The sequence below is a fragment of the Sinohyriopsis cumingii genome, chromosome 18 (genome assembly GCF_028554795.1).
Source record: "Sinohyriopsis cumingii isolate HCF-2022 chromosome 18, ASM2855479v2, whole genome shotgun sequence".
NCBI lineage: Eukaryota > Metazoa > Mollusca > Bivalvia > Unionida > Unionidae > Sinohyriopsis > Sinohyriopsis cumingii.
In genome coordinates, this window is record NC_142978.1 from 96,474,767 (window position 1) to 96,498,498 (window position 23,732).

Genomic DNA, 23,732 nt, shown 5'->3' on the forward strand with positions numbered 1-23,732 from the left:
TGATTATGGACTGGATTTATCTGTGTCAATTCTACATGCAATACATCTCATTAAGCAGCGAGGGATGCGTCTTGACTTATTTGCTTATATGTTTCTGTTCTGTCATTGAATGTTTGGAATCATAATGTGGGGAAAATATTTACTCTTTCTTATGTAATTAGCAAAATGACGCTATGGAATATAATGTTCATTTCATTTTGAGAGCAATAAGGAGGATGTTATTACACTTGGAATTTAGTCGAAATTACGGTACAATTTCGAACTGTGTAATCAAATTTTAGAACCCATGACATAGCTCATGTAATTCGTATTTGCAGAACTACGAAAGAACATTTTGAGGAAATTCAAGATGCAAAAATGTAAGTATATTTTTGTCGTTCTTTTTACCAGCTAAAGAAGACATGTTTATGCCTGGTCTTGTATGATCCTCAGTTAATGTTATGACCTGCATCATGTATGGCGTCTATTGTTAGCCTAAATCTGAAACATTATATCAACAAAGTTAGTGCGCAAAATTGCAATGCAACTGGTGTATGACAATCCATTCAGCCGTCGGAAATAAATTTTATTCGTCACCTTCCCTTATTGGACCTGTGGCCATTACTTTTCTACAAAATCCTTCATTTGCATTTTTCCCACGAATGTATTACATTCATTTATAAAATGGTACGTATCTGATATTTATGCCATTGCACTTGCCCGCAGTATTATTTTCGATGATATTTGTCTATACCCAAGAGAGCACTGGCCATAGTCTGAACCATTCCATTAATGAAACGTTATCACCGTTTGTCCTAAATAACTGTTTAATGATCTGTTTCATCCACAAACAAGTCTTTTAAACTGAAACTACATGAGTATACATAGTTTGTTTACAAAGTAGTTCCTAATACTATACTATATTTATTCACACGTGTCGTGCACGTGCGTTCAATATCAAGTTGTTCAGTATCGTAAGATACTGAACGATTGACAATGTAAAGTTTACAGAGAAAAAAGGAGTATATATTATAAATATTAAAATTATTATTTCCATGAATCGACACGTGAATGGCTGAGCGTTCAGTGTTTGCTTTGCTCTACTTTCTTCATTAACATAATCTTTCATGTTTAAATCATAAGTGTTTCTTATATTGATTTAATCAATGTGAATTAAAATAGAAACTCAAAAAAAGAAAACAATCAACTTTTCAATATGCAAAGATGATTGCGAATAGCCACAAAACATAAAATCTATATTTGTAGCAGACACACTCGGCAGCCATGTGAGTTCATTCATTCACTCGGTCAATACACAGTTGCCTGTAGTCAATCTTAACTCCCTTCAAAGGACAAATATTTGTATTTGTATGTGATATAAATAAAATATATGTATAGTATGTACCCTGTATCGATGATATATCACTCATTGTATAATTTTTTCATCAAAAGGGTACCTCGTTTCCTTTTAATGAAAAATTTATACCTCTCATGCTATATCATTGATACAGCGTACACACTGTACGTATATTCTCAATTTACTAAATGTTAATTTTTGTCTCCGTTAACTTTACAATCTCAGAATCATGCAGTATTTTACAATACTGAAAATCATTACATCCCACGCACGTTCTCGACAGGTTATAGCTGGCGTCCTTCCAACAGCGCGATGTAAGTGACAGGGCATAAGCATGTTTTCTCTAGCTGGTAATAAGAATGGTAATAAATATACTTACATGTATACATCTTGATTTGCCTCAAATCGTACATTCTTAATTCTTCAAATGCGACGGACATATCTTGCAAAACTTGATACACACAGCAGCTGTGCTGGAATTTCGAGCATCCTACATTTCCAGTTAAAATCCATTCACCTTATTTCACTGAATTGACCCAATAACCCAGCCCCTCATAATCAGAAAAGTAGAATTGGGTCGGATCAACATAGAAACAAAATCCATGCGCATTCATTCAAAACATGACTCTGAATTTCAATTTTAAGTAGACAAAAACGACATTTCTTTCTTAAACTGATGTAGAGCGCGCGACTAAGTTAAATGGTCGCTGGGTCTAGCTATGTGCGCATGAATTATTGTGTATTGATGAATCTACGGTTGTAAATTTATTTGGGAATAAAACATACATTCAGATTCAATTGCAATTTTACCTTGCAATTGTTTCTATTGTTAAGCCTTAGGTAGTTAAACAAAATGAGGATAACAGAAAGGTTACTGCGTATGTATGGGAAAATATGACTTCATATTCTTTCTGCTAAATAGTGGACTCAGCAAAGTCGTACAGTATGTTGCTGAAACACCCGTTCATATTTAAAAATAATTGCTAAAACTACTTTCGACTGGAGATAGTGAAATACTCACCAGTGCAGTCAAGGTTGCAGAGGTTATCATGGCAACATTTATTACACACTGATGCCCGCGATACTCGCCGCATACTCAAATTACTGTCGTCTCTTTTCCCAATTATTGATGACCCGGGATCAAGTTGACGACTACATTCCTGTGTATTACGGTGAGAAGTATTCTGGTGACACATGTCTCAATGACTGATTATCTCTGTTTACAGGCATTATAACTTGCACTATAAGATTATTATTTGGGAAACTTGATGATACTGTATATTTATGATGATATTTTAGTTACTTTGTATTGAACAGCAACTTGTAATATATTTTGGACTTCAGTGGAATATGATAACTGGTAGGATCTCTTAATATCGTGTAACAGAAACTGTGAAGTTGAAAACTATGAATTACTGCAAAGTAAATTTGGAAAAAACAATAAAAATTTACAATGGTTAACAATAACATTTTATAAAGTAAAAATTCGCGTATTTTAATAGCTGAGGTGAATATTAAATTCGAGTCATCATATACTAAAAATAGCTCGCTTATGGTTGCATGTAGGGTTCAGCAAAATTACACCGGCTATAGACCACACGAGAAATGTTCTAAAACTGAAGAAAATTAATTTAATCCTATAATAGATGAAATTCCAAGGAACATAATCCCTCTTTCTGTATGCTAATAAGCCATAGCACACAGGATGTCTGTCACACTCAAACATATATAGGTATAAATAAATAAATAAATAAATATACACCAAATATATTTACTTACATATTGAGACATGCACTGACTGGTGTAAAGTGTGTCGGAAAATTCCACGAACTGGTGAACGTTGCAGACCTTTGATAGTAAAATAAGAAATAGATGAAACGATCAGAAAGCTGTCTTCATCTTAGCAGAAAGGCAAAAATTGTTCAAAAAGACACAGTAAATCTGGACGTTTTTGTTGCTGATAAATTTTCCATAATTTGCTGTTTTTTCCGAAATGTAGATTAGAAAACAAAGACACACCAACATACAAAATATATTTCTCTAAAACCGTTATCACAAAAATTGTCCAGTATAATCATTAAACTATTGCATTTTCTTGACTAAAGAGTCTGTACCCGAGCGTCGTGTTATATCAGTTTTTTGTCAGATAAATAAAGTCCGATTTCTCTTAAATTCAAAACCCAGTAAGGTAAACAAGACAACTACACCTAAATCAAAAGATATTGAACAAATAAAAAAACAATATTAAAATCACTTAGTACATAAATCTTCAAAATTAAGAAATATAAAAAGTAAATATACCTATTTGGGCAGAAAGCAAACATAACACTACGTGAAATTATCAAGACTAATGGTAAGTAAAAGAATGTTAGTAAACGGAAACAGCAATACCAGGGCTATCGCCGTCTTATTTGTTTGGAGAATATATTTAAGAAAATTCCTCATTCTTTCAGCAAAGATCGTCTTTAATCGGTACAACCTGAAAAAATGTGTCTTCCCATTTCTGTAAAACTGTGTGTATATTATTTCTATAAAGACGCAAAGAGTTTAAAGGTCTTCCTGTTTCAATATCAACGACACTATTGGATGGTAGGTTACCAACGCTTTTTCCAACCTCGAGAAACTGTAATGCAAGGTGTCCTCTCTTAAGTTTTGATTTTTTTTAAATATTATGATGGTTGTTATTAACAGTACATAAGTATGATTAGCAAAAAAGAATATAGAAAATGATGGCGTACAACGCATGGCAAACGACCGTTGAATAAACGACGCTTGCTATTCGGGTAATAATGGACGCAGGGTCGTACCATACACGGAGTTGGCCTTAAACACAGTTAATAGAACAAAATAAAGTAACAAAATTGAGCAGTAGATATTTCTACAAATCGAGTGCTTACCCCTGGATCTATATGAAATGTCAATGAGGGTACGTACGTTTTGTCTGTAAACACATCGAAGACAAAATCTTCAACCATAATACTTTAAATTAACTAATCAGCAATTCTCTTTTTTCTAATGATTACTTTATCTGAAAAGTATGTAACAGTATGAATTTTGAAGATGTCATTGCAGTATATAATGGAATGAATTTGCAAATATCATTTAGTTCATAGCAATTTTAAAATCATGTAAGTGATTTTGCATGGAGTTGAAATCCATGACATGTCTGTATTAAATGTGTCTGGTAGGGACATGGTTGATTCTTAATGAGGCTCCGTTTGATAACTGTGTCAGCAGAAACTGGTCAAAGGGTACAGCTCTGGTTTTTTCAAAAGTTGGAATGCTGCAGAACCAGCGTTTTACATGTTCAAATATTTGTTTTAAGTTGAAACTTTGCAGAGATATGTTTATTATTCTTAATAATGGCGTTTAGATAAAGCTGAATTCTGATTGGAGTTAATCGTCTATGGAAGGTTTTCCCAACGTCACGTGTTTTATAAATGTCGCAAATGTTGTCCACGGGACGTGTAGTCGGAAGTCTTTGAGAGACACATAACCAAGGGGTAACGAGATGGCTCTGCTCGAGTGGAAAGTGAGCGAATCTCGAAAGCACAAGATGCACTGTCTTAAGTCCATGCATCATTTTTCTTTGATAATAATAACGTAGTGACACTAAGAAGTGACTTTTGTTTGATATATTTGTTTGCTAAGATGTGATTTCTTTAACCTATGAATCGGTTGTATTAACATTACAGCAGCAATGTGGACTATATGTCTATTTATTATCTGCCGTATGCGTGCACGTTTCCGACATTAGTTAAGATAGTGGTTAATAGTTCATACTGCAGGCTATTATTAGGCAATAGCACACTATTATCAGGCAATAGCAGACTATTATTAGGCAATAGCAGACCATTACTAGGCAATAGCAGACTATTATTAGGCAATAGCAGACTATGCTATTCATCATTTAATGATGGTAACTCAATAAGTGTTGATATTTCAACACTAACTTTAAATCTGCGAATGCATTTAATTTAGATGGATTGCTTTCAAATAGGAACTGAAATAATTAGTCCCAACAAAATAATTATTTATATAATCAAGGAAAATGCAGCTAAGCTGGTTCAATAATACACAGGAAACATTGCAGACATTTATTTTAATCGGTTCTTACCTGTGATGATTCGCATACCCGGAGGTGATTACACAGAGACGGGTTCCTTACACCTGTACAGGAAGCACACACTGGACCCGTTGTCAACGGATATCCTAAAATTGTAGAAGGCGAATATAAATTGTTACAAATTACATTTTTTGATTCTAGCAATTTTGGCTTTATATACAAATGCCTGGTGGGAATTATCTTCGCAAATATAATGTATTCCTTGTTTTTCATTTTGCATGCATTCACATTGTCCAGACTTAGAAATGTCCTTGCGTTAAGCAAGATGAAGGTTATGTCTAATTAGCTGTAATTTGTGAACGGATGGACCTCTGAAACTATCACATCAGCTTCAGAATTTTGTTTTCATATATCGGACAACGTTCGCCACTAAACATTCCAAGATGAAATCTTATGAAATCACTTTTTTCGTGCGGTACAATAAAGGTTTGTAAACTTGACACAGACTCCTTGCAATATAAAACAATATCACTGTGATTAAGTGGAAATGTCATTGTTTAATAACAAAGATATACTTCTCACCTTTATTAATAGAGATAATATACCTCTTAATTTTGTTCACAGAGATAAAATGACAATGAGATTATTACCTGGTTCTCCACATCCAAAAGAGTTACATAGATCAGAGGTGCAACACTCAGTACAAGAGACTGAAGTGTCTTCCATATTTACAGTGACGTTATGTCCCAGTGCTCGTGTTCTCATATAAGTACTACAGGCCTAAGATGAGAAATATTCATTAACTTTGTTTGGCATATAAATATAAATAATGAACTAGTTATATTTGAAAGATTAGATAGTATGCAGCAGGATACGAAACAAGCACCAAACTCTTCAGCTTTTTGAATGTGTCTCCTGTAGAAATATCTGTTAGCAATCCTGGTTTTATGACCACATAACATTTTTCAATGGTAATCGTTATACGTCTTTGTGTATGTTATGCTCGTATAATTTGTGTTCTGTTTATTTTGGTTATATGCAGTAGATATTAACATTGTAGACATTTACTAATTAGATATATACATGTTGCATATGTGTTTTAATTACAGGGCCGTGAGGTAAACTAGCTATGAACTAATTATGTCACCTTGGATAAATTATTATTACTATTACTATTATTATTATTATTGTTATTATTATTATTATTATTATTATTATTAATGTAGTAGAGGTGGCTTGATATCACTGATGATTTGATGAAGCGCAATATCTTCCCTGGCGATAATGTATAACGATCCAAACTAAAAGGTCTATAAAGGACTATTGAGGAATTAAATATAAATAAAACTATATAGACTGTCCAATAAGAAACATTTTCGTGTCACAATTCATTCCATTTCTAAAACAGTACATACATACATACATACATACATACATACATAGAGGTGCACATGTGTACTTTTGCTCTTTCTACAGATTTTAGCAGATTGAATCGAATTAGTCAAACTATCATTTTGTTTAACTTTTGTAATTTAGAAACAATTACAAAAAAAGAATATTTTAATTAGTGATACTTTTGATGGAACATACAAAATAAATTTAATTTTTAGTATAAAATGAAATTTATAATATTAATCATTTCCGTAAATGAAATATAGGGCTTCTCAAGATCTTACCTGCTGTGATCTACATCCAAGATTGAAGCGTTGATCTCCATTACTGGCTGTGAACTTCTCCACATAGCAATACTGAAACAAATGAAATTAGTCAGTTTCAAATGGACTTAGGTGCCAATTACATGTACGGATAGGATTTCTTGTTATTGGTTCAAATTTGTATTGGAACTCGAAGGGCCGAAGTTCCTACACATCAAAGGTTTTCTTTGTTACTTAAAAAAGACCCTGCAGCATGCATTATTATTATTATTATTATTATTATTAGTATTACCCAAAATTGCGAAGATCTATTATCTTAAAATATGGATAATATTTTAATAATATATACAATAACAAATTTAAATAATGCGTGGGAGCAATTATTGATATTTACCATGATGCAGCAAGCACCACGAAGACAATCAATAGATAGTAAAACCTAGCTGTGACATCTCAAAGAAGAATTGTTAAATGTCAGCCTTGGTTTGACACAGATTGCACAACCGCTAAAAGCAAAGCCTAGAGATATCTTATGCAGTTCAGGTTAAAAGCACACGTGAATCACTTGAAGATTATAAATTTTATAGAAATATTTAGAAATCTCTTTCAAGAAGCAGCCAAAAGCAATATGAATAAAATATAATTTAAAAAAATAGCCTTTTATCTGCGTTATACTCTAAAATATACAACTTTTCTGTCGCCTTGTAAAAAACCTAAGTACTGGTATGCAAAGCAATATCACGTCTGGAACTTGGTATGAATATTTTTCAGAATCATTTACTTTTTCCAGTTATGTTGACCAGATACAGGAAAATGAACACATTCAACTAATTCACGAGACTTTAGACAGAACAGTTACGGAAGAGGAGGTACGCCTAGCATTGAGTAAATTGAAACATTTCAACGCTAGGGGAATATGTGCTTTATCCAGCGATTTCTTTATATGTACGGGTAACATAATATCGCCAATATTAACAATAATATTAAATAAACTATTCAATTTTATGTATTTTCCATAATATTGGTCAAAGATTGTCTTCATGCCAATTTTGAAGAAAGGGGATGCAAATGGACCCTCCAATTATAGAAGCATTAGTCTACTGCCTGTATTGAGCAAATTGTTTACGTCGATTTTAAACAAAAGGGTAAATTAATGGGTGGAGGAAAACGAATTACTGGGCAAAGAGCAAGCAGGATTTGTAACGGTTATTCTACAACATAAATTATATTTATATTACATCCATTAATTTGTAAATATTTAAGAAAATGTAGGGGTAGATTCTATGCAGTATTTATTGACTATGAAAAAGCTTTTGATAGGATAAAGAGACATTCACTGTACCAAAAGATAGTTAATGAAAATATTAATGGAAAAATGTTAATAATCATTAGGGCAATTTGAAATGATATAATAGCGTGTAATTTAAGTCCAATAATCTTATTACCGATGTGTTTAATTGTCCTTTGGACGTACACCAAGGTTGTTTTTTTATCGCCTTTACTCTTTTCTTTATTTTGAACGATTTAAAACCCTCTTTAACTGAAGGAAACAGGGGAGTGTTGGTAGAAACCTTAGAACTATTTTGACTGTTATAACCAGACGATTTGTCTTTGCTGACACTGCTAAACAGTTGCAAAATATGCTCAATAGGCTGCATACATGTTGTCTAAAGTGGAAATTAAAAATGAATATAGAAAGAAAAACAAGAGTCGTTGTATTTCGCAGAGGTGGTTATCTCAGAAGTTACAAAACGGGGCAAATGGTCATACATAGGTTAAGATTAAAACATATTATAAATGTTCAGGATGCATGTTTTCTTCAAAAACTCTTCGTATATATGTCAGAAACCTCTGTCCTAGCAGGCTCTGAAGGCTGTGCATATTTTGAATCAAAATCTTTCAAAATTTGGTATATTACCCGTAACTGGATTGCTTCGTCTGTTTGACGCGAAGATAGCTCCCATCCTTAACTATGGGGCTGAAGTTTGGTGGTTTAAGATGCCAATGATAATGAAAAAGCTCATTTGTCACTTTGTAAATATAGCCTTAGTACTTCTAAGTCTACTCCAAATGCATTCGTACATAATGAATTAGGAAGAATTGGTATGCAGTGTATAAGATATAAAAGTATTTTGAAATATTGGCTGAGAATACTAAAAGACAGACATCCTAAACAATGCTACAATTTACAGTTAAGATGGCGGGCGATTATGATTGCTGGGCTAACAATGTTACAAAGCTTCTTTTTATACTTGGATTTGGCAGTATTTGGTGTACTCAGGGCGTAAATGATAAAAATACATTTCTTAGATTGTTCAGTCGGAGATGTGAAGATATTTGTAGGCAAAACTTGCATGATGAGATTAAAGTCAATGGAAAGACTGCCTTTCTATAGGTCATTGGAAGTAGAAGTCACTTGTCAAAGATGCCTAAAATTGTTGGGAGATAGCGATTTTTGTTAAATAATCACTATGCTTAGAGTGGAGAACTTTGCCAATGAGAGGTAACACTGAAATATATGAAAGTGTTTGCTATGAGGAAAGATTATGTCAAATTTGTAACCTTAACTTTGTCCGCTATATTGAGAAATACTAAGAAAATATTTACCCACCTTTGAATATAAAAATCCAGCTTTATAGAAATTAAGGTCTTTTATAACAAAATGATACGAATACAATTCTGATGACTAATTTAGCAATATTAGCTAAAGAAGCCTTAAAGATTAAAGAAACCGTTTTATCAATTACTCTTGCCTCATAAAATTCTAGATCAATATAAAAAAAATTGCTCCATGCAGGTTCTAGGGTTCCCCTTAAATTTGTTTATTTGATTACTGTGTAATATATACTTGCATCTCATCCAGTTCGAAAAATACAATATTGATCACTTTCATGTATATCACTTCCAATAGATACGATGTTCTTTTTTACGTACTAAAACATCTTATTGTACCGCATTATGTATGGATATGAATCATGGTCCAGTGGCCTGTATTACAAATAAACACTATTATTATTATTATTATTATTTATAGAAGCCATAATCAGGTCATTTACGCATGGCAATTTTTCTTCGCTCAAATATATTAATATGACGATGCAAAGCAGAGATTCTTCGTAATGCGATACCAAATTATTTGCATGATTGTCATTTTTGCCTGAAATGATGGATGCTTGTAAATTTCACAAAATTTCACGGGCAAGATTAAAGTGTACCTGACCACTTTCACATCTTATGAAATCGGAACAGTGCCTGGGTTGGACAACGTCAGTACAAGCTAGGCAATAATGTCCGGTAGCTAAAAAGAAAATTATATCAACAATTACAATGGCCAGAAGAAGCATGAAGCAAAACATATCTGGGCAAAAGGAGGAAACTACAACAAGAAAGCTAATACAATGAAATCTTGCAGAAGTTTTTTTTTCTTTTCAAAATAAATTAAACTCTGTCTATAAAGGTCACCCAACGTAACAAAATGTTCACGTCCGTAAAGAATACATGTTCCTTACTGATCATATATCCTTAATGGACAAGTGTCTTTTCTGAATACATGTCTTTTATGAGCAGGTATCCTTCATGGTCATGCGTCGTTTATGACTTATTTATTAATATAGACCTAAAATAGACAGATATACTTAAAGAAATGGATTCATGAGCAGATAGCCTACTTGGACATGTGTCTTTATGGATATGTTTCCTTCATATAGATTTGAAACAGGTTGACTTGAGGAAATTAATTTATTAATCCCTAGTTAAGACTTGCCCTTTATTCACGTGTTTCCGTTATATAATGGCGAAATAGGTAGGTAGTCTTGTGTAAATGGGTTTATAATACTGCCCTTCAAGTAAATATGTCTTTTATGGAAAGGTATATTTACACAAAGGTCGAATATATACGTAGAGCAAAGGAAGTTGGCTTATAAATTCTGTCCCTCAAAGGTACGTGTCCGTTATGTGCAATTATCCTTTATATTAAGGTAAAATAGGTCGGTAGACGTCAAGAAATGATTTGAACAAAATGATTTTCTTGAGGAAAAATTCTTGATGTACATGTGTCTTTAATAAAAAGTGAAATGTTAATAAATACCTCAGGAAATGGGTTTATAAATGATGTCCTTCAAATGAGATAAATGCTGTCCTTTCAGACATACTTCATTTTTATAGAGGTACAATATGTCTGTATACTAAACGAAATGGGTTTATTAAAGATGTAATTCAAAAGAATGTGCTCCTTATGGACAGTGTCATTTACATAAATGTGTAAAATGTATGTATTCTTAAGGGAGTGTGTTATTAGAGAATGAGCGAGTGTCTCTAAAACAGATATCCTTTACTGAGGTGAAATGTATATGCACAGTTACAGATATGGATTTTTAAGCGATGTCCTTCATGCGCATGTGTTCATTAAGGGTAAGATTGTGTCTTTTATATAAAAGAGAAATAGGTAGATTTATGGATCTTATTTATAAATGTTGTCCTTCATAAGAATTTGTCCATTTCTTAGAGGTGATGGATAATTGTAGGTACCGATGTATCGGGCACAGAATATGATTTCGTGAAGGATAATACTGTTTGATGCAATTCTGAAAATAAGACATTCCTTCCTGTTTGTTAAACAATCGGTCTTTGATCATTCTTCGACTGGTTTTGCTAATTGTACAGGATGAGAATATTAGTATATGGTACACATATAATTTCTATTCACACATTAATATATAACATACATAAAACATTTTATATTCGCATATTAGTATAACATAGAAAAAATTCATACATTAGAATATGACGTAAATAGAACAATTTCTATTAACATATTAGAATCTGTACCTTTTGAACTTGCTTCAGTTAATAAAATTTATTTTCTGAAATATTCATGGAATTGGAAGTTTCTGGATCGACATAGTGGAAAAGTTGATTTTCTTACAATAGAAGACAAATGCAAATTATAAAAGGATCCGCCCTGTTTCGGTTCAGCCAAGTGTCTTTCTTTTTCTGTTGTTTGCTATCAGTTATTTCTCTTTTCATACCAGTTAAATGTGTGTGTGTGTGTATATATATATATATATATATATATATATATATATATATATATATATATATATACGTGTGTGTGTGTGTTTGTGTATGTGTGCTTTAAGGATCACAAATTATGACCTAGGAGCAAGCACTCAGGGACTGTTGAGAGTGCAACTAGCCGATGCTGTAATGAGGGTCTGATTTTCATGTTACGCACTCAGCATTAAGAGGTTAGTGTTAAGACTGGTTAGCCTGGTGTCAGGATAATGTGACTGGGTGGGACATCATGCTTCATGTATAAACCATTATGTCCAGTGCTAGAAATCACTATAAACTGCCACACTACAGACATCGTAAGCAATATGACTGAAAAATTGTTAAAACACATACACACGCGTTAATAACACACAAACTGAGTCGTGCGAGTTCATCCGATTCTATAACATTTAATGCAGCAAATTTGAAGAAATCAATTTTACTTTAGTATAGATCCTGGTCAAGCTTGTATTCGAGATAATGTTTAATGAATAGAGAGTACTTTATCCAGCATTTTAAATCCAATCCCTTAAAAAATTTAGTAAATGAGCTTGATTTCATCTTCAAATTAAAACTATTTAACAGGAGAAGATTAGATGAATTCAAAAGATAATATTACATTTTTGGGGATGGTTATATTTAGACCAAATTTCTTTGAAGCCGTTATGGGTACAAACATTTATGTCATTCGGTTTATTAGAAATATTCGAAAACTTCAAGTATGACTCATATGTATGAGGTTATGTACACCTAAAATAATGATGAACAAATGAGGAAGATGTTTTATATATTCTCAAAGATATGATAAATTGATTAACCGTGGAATATTTACTCTAAATACAGATGATTAAAAATCTCCAACACATCATAGGAACAGATTTTGTTTGAACTTTGCATTTATCTTTATTTATGTGTAAATATGTAGTATTAAACATTCTCTGTCGAACCTAATTTGTAGTTGTCAACAACATCATTGAAAATTGAATTTAAATTGATTTTAATTCGGAACTAATCGTACAGCATTCTTGGCATATTTCAACTTATCAGCCGCAATAATCGTGCATTATTAATTGTATTCTTCAACTTTCCAGCAGCAATAATCATGCAGCATTCTGGGCATATTTCAACTTGCCAGCAGCAATAATCATGCAGCATTCTGGGAATATTTCAACTTACCAGCATCAATAATCGTGCAGCATTCTGGGCATATTTCAACTTACCAGCAGCAAACGTAGATGTTGCCTTTGTCTGGATTAGGGTTAGCAGTAGTCCTGAGTAAAAGAAATACGGTTACTTCTACAATGTTAGTTCTGCTATGTTCTTTAAGAGATTTGTCCGGATGACAAAGCAAACAGAACTTAATAATGCCCTAACAAAAAATACTCAAACCTTGATATATGTATTTATTTGCTTGCTTCAGTATTGATTTCTTTCAGATGATGTTTTCACTATAAGTGAGGGGGACAATTTAAAATGTGAATTCTTTAAATCGGAAACATTTACTTTTTAATTTTTGCAGAAAAAAAAATTATTTGCATTTACCCTTAAATCTATCAGCTTAGACGAAATGTAATTCAAATTGAATACCCGCATTAAAATCTTTTAGGAATACCAAAACACAAAATATTAAATAGTGATAAGTGTAAAATGATATCACGTCAAGCTTTCGCAAGGCAACACATTTCTCATAAATACAAATGAAATAAGACTGAGTCTGAGATAAAAAGATAAACATTCCAGAAAAGAAATATGTGATTCATTTATTATTATTTTTAATAACTTCTATACCTACCAGCTTTTAAGTAATCAAAATGCACAGGTCTCATGCTTCGAAAATACCTCGCTTTCTTGATTAAATATTTACAGTCTCTGGTCGACGGTAATAATGTTCTATGCTTGCAACGCCTCTTATATAAACCACATTTGCAGAAGCAGTACACAGCAAATAACGGTGTACACTGAAAAATATTGGTGGTGATTAGTATTCGATATATATATATATATATATATATATATATATATATATATATATATATATATATCATCATCATCATCATCATCATTGGCGACTCGGTCTCGAAAGACCATGCGAATGCGAATATATATATATATATATATATATATATATATATATATATATATATATATATATATATATATATATATATCTTGCATTTTGATAGATACATATTGGATAATTAAAGATACAATTTGTGGTTATATGAATTCTGCTTAGTACAACCCAAATAAGCATATAGTATTTTCCACGTGCATATAAGTATATCACATTTTCAGTATACATACTACATTACATAACAAACACGGTGTCTTTGGTACCACGCACATGCTTACTTGTTTTGGCAAACACACACACACACACACACACACACACACCGATATTTCTGGATCTGCTCCACCACTATGCTTTGACGATAAACGGAGATGATTTGTATAATATTGTTTGTGTGGGGTTTTCTTTGCTAAGCTGAACGATTTTTGAATGCACTCGCTTTTTCTTTAGTCTACGTACTTCCAAGAAATCTATATGTACACCTTTCTTCACGGTGATATGTTTGTTGAAAAGACAATAACAAACTAACTGCGCAATTCTCAGGCAGCGTGGCCCGAAACTCACGATTCAAACTTAGTAACCTAACGTTTTATGAACGCGACAGGTGCATGCCAACAGTTATTAGACTTGGACCATATATGCCTACTTATGAATTTGCTTGGAATTAAAAAAATATTTGAAATATTTTATTCACACGCATGTAGAATACCGATGGTCAGATTGCTAGTTACTAGACTATTGGTGTATCTAACATAGACAACTTTCCTAGGTACAAATGAAATTAAATCGTTTCGTTTTAAGGCTGTTATACTTTGATACGCTTTTAACATAATTTCGCTTTGTAAGGTTCTATAGGCACGTGAATTATAATTTCACTTGGAAATGTTTTATAGATAAGAGAACATAATTTCATTGTTTAAGGTTCTAAAAACATAATTTCGAGTTGAATGGCTCTATTGACACTAGAACATAATTTCGTAAAGAAAAACGAAAGACAAATTTGCACTAGTAATAGCGTTATCATGACAGATTGAAAATTGGGGTTGTTGATGTTCTGTTCCAAAGTTTATGGATGAATTTGAATATAAACTATTCTCAAAGAATAAAGAGGAAGAAAAGTTCACAAAAAACTAGTTGTTAGATATTAAATAGTTTAGTGGGTTTCTCCCAGTGGAAATGGAGAAAGAAAAAAAAGCCAAAAGTAAACAACAATATACATGTCTAAAATAATTGCTGGAAACACAATGAAGAGTTCGTGTCTTTTTAGATCACGATTCTATGAACTAGAACAAACTTCATTGATGGAAACAATCTCAAAGTCCACCATTATCCTTCTCCACTATTTAGAGGCTATCATAAGATGATAGCATGGAGTGAACAATTTAGACAATTTCTTGTCACTATATAACATATTAAATGCATTAAAACAACATCTGGAAAACTAGTCATTTCAATAGAAAAGTCAACTAACTCAAAAATAAGGTTATCCCTTGAACTCAGATTCAAGAAAATATCTTGTTTACAGCTGACATTCATGGACAAAAGTCAGATGTGCGAAAATCCATCCGCATCCCTCAGTCTTGGATAAAAGTCAATCACATAATATAAATTAAATATACATAACACTAGCATGCTATTTATTTTTCTGTTAATATAGCATACTATCTGTATCAGTGGATGTCTATACTATATAATATGTTATATATGTATACATTAATCTAGCAAGCTTTCTATATCTATTTTATGTATATGTTTATCTAGCATGCTATTTATTTCTGTGTTAATCTAGCATGATATTTATGTATGTGTTAATCTAGCATGCTATTTATGTCTGTGTTAATCTAGCATGATATTTATGCCTGTGTTAATCTAGCATGCTATTTATGTCTGTGTTAATCTAGCATGCTATTTGCCTGTGTTAATCTAGCATGCTATTTATGTCTGTGTTAATATAGCATGCTATTTATCTGCTTTAATCTAGAATGCTATTTATGTATGTGTTAATCTAGCATGCCATTTATGTCCCTGTTAATATAGCATGCTATTTATGTTTGCGTTAATCTAGCATGCTATTTATGTCTGTGTTAATCTAGCATGCTATTTATGTCTGTGTTAATCTAGCATGATATTTGTCTATTTTTGTTAATTTATAAATATAGTACTTCGGCAAGCAAAATGTTGCATGCAAAAATATTCTGATATATATGTGGAAGTCATGCAAAATGTGCAATTCGATTTCCCATTGAACACGAACATTTTAAAGACTAACTACTTTACAAAGCGGCTGGTAGCTTCTCGTGGGTCTGTGGTTCTTTCAGGGGTTTTCCCGGGTTCTTCCTCCACCATTAATACTGGCCGCCATGTATAGCCTATCGTGTGCTGAAAAATGGCGTTAAACCCTACAACAACAACAACATCAACAACTTTACAAAGCCAGTGTTTGCCTGATAAGAATATAGAGGAACACAATTTATAAGTTAAAAGAAAAGTGGGACATATATTGGGGATACAAATAATGAAAAGTGGGACATATATTGGGGATACAAATAAAGAAAAGTGGGACATATATTGGGAATACAAATAAAGAAAAGTGGGACATATATTGGGGATACAAATAATGAAAAGTTTAAAGATTATCTAATTTAGTTGGTTGGTTTTCGTCTGATACTGGGAGCTGGTGGCAGAGTGTCAGACTCGGAATCCAAGGGACACGGATTTTATACCCGCACAAGCCTGTTCGAGTCCGCTGCTAGCCTGTTGTCCTTAGAAAAGGCATATAACTTCCATTTCCTGGCATGTTATAGCCAATAATGTATTGAAAGTGCCGTTAAAATTTAACCAACTCGCTAGTCCGATTATAAAATAGAGGAAAAGTATTTATGAGTTGCTTGTTAAGCGATATGGGCGATAATCCGGGGCGCCAAGCCCAGCCCGGAGTGGGTGGGGCGGGTGCCATTTTGCGGATCATGTTCTTTTATTCCTTATTTTACTTAAATAAACGTACAGATTTTTCATTAAAATGCCTACCTTTAGTCATTATTCGCATTTAAATTAATACATTTATGGAGAGAAAAAAATTACGATGATTATCTGAGGGTCTAGGGCTTCAAAGGCCACTCTCGCCTGGGGCGCAGTTTTGTCCAGCGACGACACTGCGGTCAAGTGCTGTCCATCAAGATTTTGCAGGAGAATAAATTAAATGTGACTTTCGATATCTGCTACTTTTTACGACATAAATTCTTCTCCAACCCGCAATATTTTCGTTGACTTTGCATCCGAGGGCTGTGTAAGTTACATTCGAGGGCTGTGTAAGTTGCATCGGAGTTCTTTTCAGCACACCATATTTTTATATTTCCTGTTTTCAATTAAGATTTAAAATTTCTAAGAGGTAATGGGGAAAGTAAACATCGCAGATACCTGTCATAAACCTAATTGTATTCACCTATTTATTTTCACCAAAATTGAGACGAGAGTCATTTTGCGAATTTAAATAGTCGTCCATTTTTGTCTTCCCTCCTCCTAGTCGATAAAACAGGCTGACTGAATCTCTCTTTTTGTTGCAGTTTCCTAACCTCCTTGAGTATGGAAATCCGATTGGTGGCAACCTGGTTATTCTTGGAGATTCCAATTTTCACTTCGACTGTCCTGAAAATACCTACACATCAAAACTTCTAGATTCGATTCACATTTTTATGTCAAACAGTCAGTTGGCCAACCCACGGATAAACAGGGTCACATTTTAGATTCATTTTTTTATTGACCTGATGATAATATTTTACAGTCTTCATCGATGTCCCACTACTTGATTCAGATCACTTCTGCGTCATATGCTATCTCACCGTATCAATCCCGAACCCTCCATCTCTTTTTGCTACTATTAGAAACCTTCGCATGATAAATAGAACCCAACTAATGCATAACATCCAAGCAAACCTAACATCGTTTTCTTTCTTAATTGTATGGTGTTTGTGTGTGTAATCTTGTTGTTGTATATGTTTTATGTATTTTTAATATCGTAAAGCTCTTAGAGCTTCTCAAGATAGGTGCTGTACTAAATATTACATTATTATTATTATTATTATTATTATTTCCTTAAACCATGACACAAGTCCTCGAAAATTGACGCACTTAAAGTAGTTTAACATGGTGAAATTGCGTTACTAGTCTGGAATAGAAGTAGGTTAATAGTTGTCGTTATCTCTATTTATTCAGAAATGCACACAGACTGTTTATGTCCTAACCTAGCACACCGACTGTTTACGTCCTATTCTTATCTTGTTTACGCTTTATTTCCTGCAGATTCCATTTTAATCTTTAACATTAGAGTTTATTCAGTCAAACTGAGATGCACTATTCACCCTTCATGCTATCATATCTTTAGCCCTATAAAACTACTTAATATTTCACTGCTACATTCAGGATTGGTCTCTGAGACTTATCCGTGTCTAATTCTTGTCTTCTAACTGAGATAATTACTTTTCTCGATGAGCATGAGATACACGTGCATTCTTGAAGCGGTACATCGTTTGTCGAATTGCCTGCATGAGGCATGTTGGGCTTTGTTGAGACAACCGCATTCTCGCTACATAAATTGTTTATGTCAACAAACTAAACGAAGTTTGAAAATAAAAATGAACCTGTAATGATCTTCTCCATAACCGTATGCGTATTATTGCATGTGTATTCTCGTAACTACGCAACATTCTATATGAAATCGACCTGAAAGTCAGCTAATCACTAACAAGCATAATTTCTGTTCGTATATAGCACTGAAACAATTGCATAGTTATGTTAGTTGACCAGTGACTTTCCTGTGACGAAACATGCGTTCGTGACAGGGACTAATATTGTGTGCCATGGCCTAATTGAGAAAGGGTTGTTCCTTTATTTGGAACCGCTCTAGTGGCCTAATGGTTAGATCGTCCGCCTCGGACGCGGGAGGTCGTGGGTTCGATCCCCGGCGGAGTCATAACAAAAACTTACAAAAATGGTACTAACAGCTGCCTTGCTTGGCACTCAGCATTAAGAGGTTAGTGTTAGGACTGGTCGGCCTGGTGTCATGATAATGTGACTGGGTGGGACATCATGCTACATGTCTGCAGCATGGTGCCCCATTGCTAGACATCACTATAAACTGCCACATTGCAGACAATGTAGCGATATGACTGAAAAATTGTTAAAGCTACTTTAAAAATCCAAATCACATCACATCACATCCTTTATTTGGAGATGCCTTTTATTGCTGGACGTGAAAGCAATTTAGTGGAAGGGCATATGTGAAATTTGGTTCAGAAGTGTGTTTAAGCTGACCAAATGATAGAGTCGGCAAAAAATAGTTCCCTGCACTGAGTGTTTTAGTTGTGATTTGCATTTCACGGTGTGAGGTGCTCATATTACGCTATGCAGTCTCAGCAAGGAGGAACCAGGCGATTGTGAAGTTGTGACATGTGTGGTAATTGATTAACTAGATGAAAATTATTTGTAGTTTTTGGTGCATTATGATAATTTCCAGTTGACAAGGACTGTTGAGTAAGTGTCTTTGAAAATAGCTGAAACAAGGAACTTCCAGTAGAACTCGCGCAGTTGTTTGATCCGCTCGGTAGCGCTACCCCCTGCGTATACAACAATTATTAAATGTTCCTTTCTTATGTGCCCCGTATTAAAGTTCTACAAAAATTATATCTCACCACTGCATGTTCACAGATGATTTGGTTACTATGGCTGTTGAAATATAACATTCAGTCTAAGACTCCATAGCTTAGGGGAAATTAACAAATTATGATTATTCTTAATTACAGAATTTCTTAATACTCATTTCTTTTGTACTCCAGGAGCAGAGAGGGTGAACCCACCTCATTTTATAAGCGTTATTTTGGTAAACTAAGGCTTATACAAAAACGAAAAAAAAAATACGCTGATAACGTGAAACTGAGGCTTCTAACTTTCCGAGAGTCTCTCTGGGGTTTAGCTTTTTCTGGTTACTTTTTTTCGCATATTCGTTTTCGAAAAAAACATACGTGAGTTTTATTACGTTGAAGCCTTATCGAGGTCGCAGCCTCTCTGCTGCTATCAATTAAAAGAATTGTTATAACAAATAACGGTACCAGCGTTGGAGTCTTATACAGCTAGATTAGCTCGAGAGCGACTAGAAGCAATTAAAAAATTTCTCCCCCTTGAGAGATTCTTTCAGGAACAAACTACAAGAACGGCAAGAATCTCAAGTTGAATAAGCAGAAGGCACAGAACAGTTATTTAAGCCTGTCAGAGAAGTTACTGAAAAAGTCGTAACGGCTATTAAGAAGAATCTTCCTCCAGTATCAAAACAAACTGCTGAGCAAACTGCAAAAATAGCAGAAAGAACTAAGAAAATAAAAAAGATTTTACGAGAGCTTCCAACTGAAATAGCTGCCGCACAACCTCCACCTGTCAATGAAGAAATGCTTGAGGGTATCAGTGAAATAAAAGAGAAACTTGCGCCTAAAGTAAAATTAAATGAAGAAGAGGAACCGGAAAAGCAGAGCAAACTGTTTGATAAATTTACTAATAATGCTATTAAGCAAATAGAGATGTACGATATTTCCAAACAAGGTATGTTTGCAGCTTCGAGTTTTAATTATAGAGATAGATATTAAAAACCCGAATATGATAAACCCGTAAGCAGGGAGATTTGGTTTAAATGGATATTTCGCATAAAATTTAAAAAGGATCGAATCTCAAATAGTGATGTAATGTATCTAGCGTATTTAGATGAAATAGAAAAATATCTTCTAGGTTCTCAATTTCGACAACAACCCGTTCAGCGAAAACACAACCCAAACCACAACCCACACCTCAACCATATATCGTGGCAAAACCACCACCACAACCTCCGCCACCACAACAACAAAACCCTCCTGTTGAAATGTTTACTGATTATGCTCTTGAACGATCTGCTAATAAAGAACCGAAAGTTACAGCTAGCATTGCTGCGTTTGGGTATAGAAACAGAAAAAAAAATACTTAAAAACCGAATTTGACAAACCGGAGATAAAGTCAAAAGATTGGGTTCCTTTAATATTTTCAGCTGCTAATAAATTACCAAAGGTTGATACAGATCATCCAGAATATTGTGCGTTTTTACAAGAAGAAAGAAAATATCGACAAGATCGGAAAGGAGAAATACAACAACTTTTTCAACAGCAGCAGATTTCGTCACAACCACAATTATAACTTCCTCCACCGCTGCAGCAGATAGAACAACAAATGGAAGATGAAGATTGTATTGCTAAACTGTTGGGGGAGAACCTCCAAAAACGGGAAGTGGTCTTGTTACTTGTCCCAACAATATTCTCTCCGACGTAGGACGACTAGAAGTTCTCATAGGAGGAAAACGAGCTGGTAACAATTCTCCGGAAATAATTAATGAAGCAGCTGATATTTGTCGGCGATTAAGCACAAGTGGTATCATGGATATTAGCGTTTACCGGTAACTTATCGATAAACTCGTTGACGACCTTGGGGGAGTGACTAATTGCCACAAGAATTAGATAAATGGCAAGTAAAATAAGATAATCATACATAATAGTCAGCGAGGACCTGTAATGGTCAGAGTAATAAACGCACGATTACCAACCTACAAGCGATTTTTACGGAGATAGACTGGGTGATATTGTTCAGAGATTGTTCAGAAGGTTAGCTCCAAAAGGAGCACCTGTTGCAAAACAATTATCGATGAAAGCTATTGACGTTGTTCGTGAAAAAACTCATGGTGCTGTCGTCAACGCTGCTGGTAAAGTATTCTCGGCGATCAAAGAAAGACTAGCACGATTAATAGGACGAAAACCACAACCAGTTAAATTACAAAGCACTTAAGTCATACCTGCAAATGCCAGTAAAATAATAAATCAAGCAACAAATCAGAAACTGGCTATGCTAATAGATCAGTGGGACAGTGAAGCCGTGAAGAATATTGTTTCAAGTTTGATATCAGGAAGCGGACTTTCCCGAAGGCAGTAATCTTCGTAGTAGACGAAAATAATTATAATAAAAATGTTTAAACGTATATCCGACACAGCATTTGATATGGAAGCACCAGTCCTTAAAGATGAGTCTGTGCGTGATTGTCAATTTTATTCTTCTTACGCACGATTACCAAATCAACGTGGAAGAATTAAATTACATGTCCATGATACAAGATGATACTTTTTTACCCGCTGAGGATTTTATTGAGGTAGAAGGTGAAATTATTTTTATAAAACGATGATACTGCATATGCGGTTGGGCGATAAAATTGGATTTGTTAACAACGGCATTATGGCATTTTTTGATAGCGCCAGTTACATGATAGATGGGAAAAACACCGAGGTAATTCAGAAGGACGTTGACGTTTCCACAACTATAATAGGTTTAGCGAGATACTCTGATGGATTTACAAAATCAGCTGGTCCCACAATGATGTTTGTTAAAGATACTACTAACACCTCCTGAAAGCGATCAGTATAATATAAGAAGACCAAAAGAAAAACACTGCCGCTGCCGATGACGCAGATGTGGAGCGGGTGGTTCATAGTGCTAATTCAGAATACAACCTAGGATTTGCAACACGCCCAGCAATGGGAGAACGTAGAAGTTTTTTGTGTGTAATTCCACTGTCACATATCTTTGGATTTTGTAGAAATGTTAGAAAAGTTATCTTTGGAGCTAAACACACAGTTGCTCTTGTGAGAAAGGCTACCGACGACGATACAATCTGGAGACCTGCTGGTAAAGCTGGTAAAGTAATACTGACAAAACGTTCGTTTTGGATGCCGGTAATGACCCCAACGATCACAGAAGAAGAGCGACTATTATATTTTATGGGCATAGGTGGTAAATCAATACTGTCGTGGTTGACAAGAGCCACGGATAGTATACAAACTGATATTAACGGGGTATTTACGTGGCATATAGCATCACAGCAAAGGTTTTTCTGCACCACGACATATAGTTGTTGCTTTACAGAATTATAATCTGTTAAACTCACAAGAACGTAGTCATATGATATTTGACAGACTTGGTGTTACTGAGGTTTCTTTACGAATGAACGGGAAACAAGAACCGACAGAAAACATACTACTAAACTATGAACGAAATCGTATAGTACGTGTATAGTATCGGTTAATGACGTTTATGGGGCGCGATCAAAGCGTAGTTACTGGTTTACAAATCTCACAGTTGGATTTTAAAAGTCGATATCCGATCTATTACTTTTCGCTGGAGCATCTTGACTTATCCAGAGAATCTGTCGTTGATATACACTTCAGAGCCAGCGTGAATACAGGTAGTGGTGTTAATTACAGAGCAGTCGCTGTCATACTTAGCGATAAAGCAATGTTACTTAAAGGTGGTGGCGGAGAAATGCGAGTCGTTCATGCACCAGTGAAAAGTCTTAATGTCTTACCTTAATCCATGTGATTTAGAAATACGAGCATTATCATAAAATGTCATCATATCATCATGTTAGTGTCATTCTGACTCCTGGTCAGATTAAGAAACTACAAACTGCATCAGTAAAAAAAAAACAGGAACGGCAAT

The 23,732-nt window shown here is 34.1% G+C and overlaps 1 protein-coding gene across 1 annotated transcript in view; it reads right to left on the minus strand.

Moving 5' to 3' along the window:
• The window catches only part of LOC149777545 (uncharacterized), a 32,878-nt gene extending 18,868 nt beyond the window's left edge, over positions 1 to 14,010 (minus strand). Inside the window, exons 1-8 of the mRNA XM_089942147.1 lie at positions 13,902 to 14,010; positions 13,330 to 13,380; positions 10,273 to 10,355; positions 7,079 to 7,150; positions 6,053 to 6,182; positions 5,454 to 5,548; positions 3,116 to 3,184; positions 2,358 to 2,496 (exon numbers count right to left, since the gene is read on the minus strand). Of these exons, the coding sequence (XP_089798273.1) occupies positions 2,358 to 2,496; positions 3,116 to 3,184; positions 5,454 to 5,548; positions 6,053 to 6,182; positions 7,079 to 7,150; positions 10,273 to 10,355; positions 13,330 to 13,380; positions 13,902 to 13,935 (673 nt within the window). The 5' untranslated portion in view covers positions 13,936 to 14,010. The remainder of the gene's footprint in view (positions 1 to 2,357; positions 2,497 to 3,115; positions 3,185 to 5,453; positions 5,549 to 6,052; positions 6,183 to 7,078; positions 7,151 to 10,272; positions 10,356 to 13,329; positions 13,381 to 13,901) is intronic.
• Positions 14,011 to 23,732: the final 9,722 nt, after the last annotated feature.